Below are 6,000 nucleotides of genomic sequence, written 5' to 3'. Positions count from 1 at the left end.
TTCAACAATGTTCTTTACTGCTGAATCCAGAGCTGTAACATTCATAGCCAAAACATCAGATTGGCCTCGTAACTTTCCCAAGAGAACAAATGCTCTGTCCAATTCAGCCTGAATTTTCCTTCCTCCAGCCATTCCTGTAATGTCATTAAACCCCTCTAGGGGGATTTTAGTTCCTTAGTATTCCTTTCAGCTCAAGTCTAAAAGTCAGGTTATTTTGTATCAGCCCTTCCTTATTTTCAACAAATTATTTCAAATTAACCAACAGAAGCAACAGAAACTAGGTTCTCCTTTTCCGTCTCACAGCCAACTTGACAGCTGTCAAACTTTCCAGTCTTTCATCAACAGGCTCTCTCGTGGGACATTCCCGGGTCCGGGGGGGTGAAACTTCAGCTCCCAAAATTAATCTTTTAATCCTCCAGCAAAAATTCTTATAATGTCAAAACCGTGAAATTAAAGTCTTTTACTAAAAAAAAAAAAAAGATTCTCTCGACCTTAGCTAGCAGGTCCTTTGCTTTAAATTGTTTACAAAGGGGGGGTGGACTTCCTTTTTAACCCTTCCCCGCTCGTTCCTGACCCGCAAAATTTTTCTTTAAGATTCCAATTTCCGTATTACGGGTTGCTGTTTTAAAGTCTGAATGTTCCAAGGAAAAAGTCAGCGCTCTCCGATAATGGCTCGCGGCTTCACTCCGCAGATGAAGGAGTACTCTCAGCACCGCGCCGCACCCGTCCCCGTTCCGAATCCTTTAAAAAGGCTCAGATTGGGGGGGCGCAAATGGTGCCCGCCAAGTCACTACACTCACAGGCTTCTACGCCTGTGATTTTAAGGGTCGCCGCGTCGCCGCAGCGGTAAGACCCGGTCTCTGCAGAGCCGATTCCCTCCGGAGCTCAGAGAGAATCCGCCATTAAACGATGGCGCCAACCCAGAAGTCCCGGTTTCAGATAATTTTTCTTGTCAGTTTCTTAACCTTAGTTTCATTACCGGCCTATACCTTCCTAATACCTTCTAACTGATTATCCCAGCTGTTTAACTGACTCCTCTTAACAGATTCTCTCACTCTCTCGCATCAAACTAGCCCCACCCACAGACTTATCCTCCCTCTCCCTTCTCTAACTCCAGACTCACTTCTTAACAACTCTAACTCCTCCCCTTGGGTTCCTATTGGTTAATCATTTTACACTTAGTTAACCCTTTCCTTATGACCCAGTATGATGCCATACACTTAGGAGGGCAAACGCCACAGGCCAAATTAAATATTTTATGGGGGGGAGACGCCTAGGTCTTTAAATATTGGCGCATATTCCTACACCCACAGGTCTCAGGGTGGTTACAACATAAAAACACAAAACACCACATGTTCAAAAGGCATTAGATGTCAATCAGATAAACTCAAGGTAATAAAGGTGCGGATTTCTTAGCTCCTAAAGCTGTAAAATGGTTTTTCCGACTTTTGAATGGATTCTTTTATGGGAAGTGAGTTTGGAGCTTTGACTGAAGCTCTTTCCACATTCCACACACTGATAGGGTTTCTCCCCTGTATGAATTCTTTGATGGTAAGTGAGACTGGAGCTCTGACTGAAGCTCTTTCCACATTCTACACACTGATAGGGTTTCTCCCCTGTATGAATTATGTGATGAGAAGTGAGAGAGGAGCTCTGACTAAAGCTCTTTCCACATTCCATGCACTGATAGGGTTTCTCCCCTGTATGAATTCTTTGATGAGAAGTGAGACTATTGCTGTGACTAAAGCTCTTTCCACATTCCATGCACTGATAGGGTTTCTCCCCTGTATGAATTCTTTGATGGCAAGTGAGAATGTACTTCTTCCTGAAGCTCTTTCCACATTCCACACACTGATAGGGTTTCTCCCTTGTATGAATTCTTTGATGGGAAGTGAGAATGTACTTCCTCCTGAAGCTCTTTCCACATTCCACACACTGATAGGGTTTCTCCCCTGTATGAATTCTTTGATGGGAAGTGAGATGGTTGTTCATCCTGAAGCTCTTTCCACATTCTACACACTGATAAGGTTTCTCACCTGTATGAATTTTTTGATGGGAAGTGAGATGGGAGCTCTTCATGAAGCTCTTTCCACATTCCACACACTGATAGGGTTTCTCCCCTGTATGAATTCTTTGATGGCAAGTGAGATCGCAGCTCTTCCTGAAGCTCTTTCCACATTCCACACACTGATAGGGTTTCTCCCCTGTATGAATTCTTTGATGGGCAGTGAGATGGGAGCTCTGACTGAACCATTTTCCACATTCCACACACTGATAGGGTTTCTCCCCTGTATGAATTCTCTGATGGGAGGTGAGACTGTGGCTGTCACTGAAGCTCTTTCCACATTCCACACACTGATATGGTTTCACCCTTGTATGAATTCTTTGATGTGAAGTGAGACTGCGGCTGTTACTGAAGCTCTTTCCACATTCCACACACTGATAGGGTTTCTCTCCTGTATGAATTTTTTGATGGGAAGTGAGATGGGAGCTCTTCATGAAGCTCTTTCCACATTCCACACACTGGTAGGGTTTCTCCCCTGTATGAATTCTTTGATGGCAAGTGAGATCGCGGCTCTTCCTGAAACTCTTTCCACATTCCACACACTGATATGGTTTCTTTCCAATGAGATTTTGTTGATGGGAAGTGGAATGGGAGCTCTGACTGCAGCTTTCTCCACACTCTAAATTTTTACGTGGCTTCTCCTCTCTGGGGATTTTATCGTGGTCACCTTTGTTCTCGATTTCCGATTCATCACAATCTGCAATGCAGACAAAAAGGGTTAGAGCCTCCGAGAAGAACTGAAGGGAGTTGGGTGTGTGTTCATTACCTGTGTTGTTTGTCATTAACCAACATATTTATTATGAGATTCTGATGTGTTGTTGAATGTTGCTTTGTTTGATATACAGTAGTGGTCAAAATTGCAGAAGCCTTTGGAGAAATATTTCAGAGGCTTGATGGCTCAAAACTCTGCTTCTTTTGGAGTAATATTATAAAATTATATATCAATGGAAAGATAATTTAATTTAATCAAGAATGCAATTCAAGAAAGTTTGTTTAATTACCCGTATTCTATCAAACATTATAGCGAAAAAACCAGAAAAAGGAAGAACAACTTGCTTAGGTTGACTTTTGTCAGTGTGTTACGTGATTGCTAAGAAGTTGGTTGGTTTTCTGTCTTCTTTCATTTAGTGAGGTTGAACAACATAATAAAATTAAAGAAATGGCACAAAGAGTTGATTGGTCACCCAGAAAGCGATGTAAAATAGTACTATTAAGTGAACAGGGCTACAGTTATTAAGAAATTAGAAGAAAGATTGTGGAAAACATAACCAAAGCTGGCCTTTCTATATTTTTGAAGACGTATATGGACTCTCAGTCACTAAAAAATCAGACTGGTTAAGGCAGGAAAAGGTGCACAAAGGCAAGTGACGATCGAAGAATGGAGAGACTGTCCCTACCTGAAAGAAGAATATCATCTGGGTGTATACAAGATGACATGGTGCAATGTAATTTGAAGTAGTGTGCAAAGACTGGTCGAAATGTTAGAATTCTAAGGAAAAAGCCATTGTTATCTCTCAAGCAAAGCTTGAAAGACTAAACCCTTGTTAAGTGGACAGTGGAAGAATGGGACAGTGTTATTTGAAGGGATGAGACCCAAATCTCCTTGCTTGGTAGTGATGGCATGAAATACGCGAGGACAAGAATCAGAGAATATTTACACGCTACTTGCATTACACCGACCGTGAAACACCCAGATAGTGTGATGATCTGGGGTTGTATGGCAGCAAAAGGTGTGGGCAGAATTTGCGTCATTAATGGAAATGTAAATGCCCCCAAATACATAAAGGAAATACCTTAGCCCAAACTGAAGCGTTCCACATCAGCGTTCCCTGATACTGAAGCATGAAGCCGAAAGCACCAGCCTGAAGATGACGAGTGAGACCTCGTCGAAACGTCGCCTAGACACCCCAACTTTTACACGGGAAGACACCCGAGGACACCAAAACCTGCATTCCTGTACCCGTGAAAATCTACGAAAGCATATATATATGCTTGCCAAAGTTTGGGTTTGTGTTCTGACTTGTCTAAAGCATTGGTTTCAAAGTGTTCCATGTACAGGTTTGCGATGACCGGTGAGAGGGGTGATCCCATAGGTGCTCTCCTATCAGTGAAGAAATCCAGCTAAGAATCATCCCCAGAGAAAAATCATCCAGATGCCCCAAACTCTACGGCCTCCCCAAGATACACAAAGAAGGAACACCACTCAGACCAATAGTCAGCTCCATAGGCTCACCTCTACAAAATCTCGCTAAATTTCTCGCCAAGCAACTTCAGCCCTATGCAGAATCCATCTCTTCACACGTACCAAACTCCTTCCAGTTCATAGAAACAATAAAGAAGCAAAACCTACATCCTAATGACCTACTTGTGAGCTTCGATGTTGTATCTCTCTTCACACAAGTGCCCATTAATGAAGCCTTGACAGCTATTCAAAACAAATACAATCCCCCCGAATACATCTTGGACCTGACCAACCACTGCCTAACCAACACGTACTTCATCCACAATGGACAAAGATACAAACAGATAGAAGGAGCACCTATGGGATCACCCCTCTCACCGGTCATCGCAAACCTGTACATGGAACACTTTGAAACCAATGCTTTAGACAAGTCAGAACACAAACCCAAACTTTGGCTCAGATATGTTGACGACACCTTTGTAATTTGGCCACACGGGAAGGAAAAACTGGATAGCTTCCTCACACATCTCAACAACTTACACCCCAAAATACAATTCACTATGGAAATAGAAGCCAACAACCAACTTCCCTTCCTTGACGTCCTAATCTACAAAAAACCTGATGGCTCCCTAGGACACACTATCTACCAGAAAAAAACACACACCAACCGCTACTTACATGCACAATCACACCACCACCCTGCACAAATAAACTCCGTAGCCAAGACTCTCATCTCCAGAACCAAACGCCTGGCTGACAAAGACCACTTGACAACTGAGTTACAGAATCTCTCAAATGTGTTAATTGCCAATGGATACCAGCAAAACAGGATTACGAAGCTAATCCAAAAGGAAACACCCCCCAAAAACCAAGACACAGAAGAAAACAATGGCATGGCCCTCCTTCCTTATATCAAGGGCACTACAGATAAAATTAGCAAAATCCTCCATAAACACAATATCAAAACAGCCTTTTGCACCAACCAAAAAATAGCCAATATCCTCAGAAACCCCAAGGATAAAATCCAGTTGGAAAACCAAGGGATCTATGAAATACCCTGCAAAGTCTGCCCAGCCACGTACATTGGACAAACAAACAGACGAATAAATGCACGTATCGCAGAACACAAGAATGCCGTCAAAAAAGAAGAAAAAACTTCCTCTCTTTTCCAACACATGAAAGAAACAGGACACGAAATTAATTTTGCAGATTCCAAATTGCTCTTTAACACGGAACATCACCACAAGAGAATAATCATGGAAGCCATCGAGATAGAGAAACACCCTCACAACATGAACAAGCGTGACGACACATCCCGCTTGCCAGACATCTGGAAATTAGCCCTCCCCACAAAAACTGACACCAGATCCAGAGGCACACAGAACGCCAACACCAATCAACCACACCAGACCCAAACCCAGACCCTCTCCACAGATGAATTACTGACACCATCCAGTAGCCAATCCATGGTGGCACCTCCGGATGCTGCACCCCCCTGCAATCCCCACACAGATCTGGCTGACACAAGCCACAAAACCACAGCTCGCCCCTATACACGAAGCCAAGCCAAAGCACAACTAAGTGCAATACAGCCATCTTCTCAGGAAAACTCTTCACAAAGTTCAAGAGGTCAAGACACAAAGACTTTAGCAACTAATCCACACCTAATGACCCACCTAAGTGGTACTCAGGATATCACTCAAGAAATCACTCAAGGTATCTCTCAAGTAATTAAGGAACAAAAGAAGAAAAG

The 6,000-nt window shown here is 43.0% G+C and overlaps 1 protein-coding gene across 2 annotated transcripts in view; it reads right to left on the bottom strand.

Annotated features, from left to right (window-relative positions):
• Positions 1-912: 912 nt before the first annotated feature.
• The window catches only part of LOC310843385 (uncharacterized protein), a 50,146-nt gene continuing 45,058 nt past the window's right edge, over positions 913-6,000 (bottom strand). For both annotated transcript variants that reach the window (XM_083736690.1, XM_083736689.1), the window contains exon 5: positions 913-2,762. In XM_083736690.1, the coding sequence (XP_083592816.1) occupies positions 1,420-2,762 (1,343 nt within the window). In that variant the 3' untranslated portion in view covers positions 913-1,419. The remainder of the gene's footprint in view (positions 2,763-6,000) is intronic.

The sequence above is a fragment of the Podarcis gaigeae genome, assembly GCF_964106915.1.
Source record: "Podarcis gaigeae genome assembly, chromosome: 4".
NCBI classification, from domain to species: domain Eukaryota; kingdom Metazoa; phylum Chordata; class Lepidosauria; order Squamata; family Lacertidae; genus Podarcis; species Podarcis gaigeae.
Note: the sequence above shows the minus strand (reverse complement) of the source record. Positions and strands in the feature narration are given on the sequence as shown.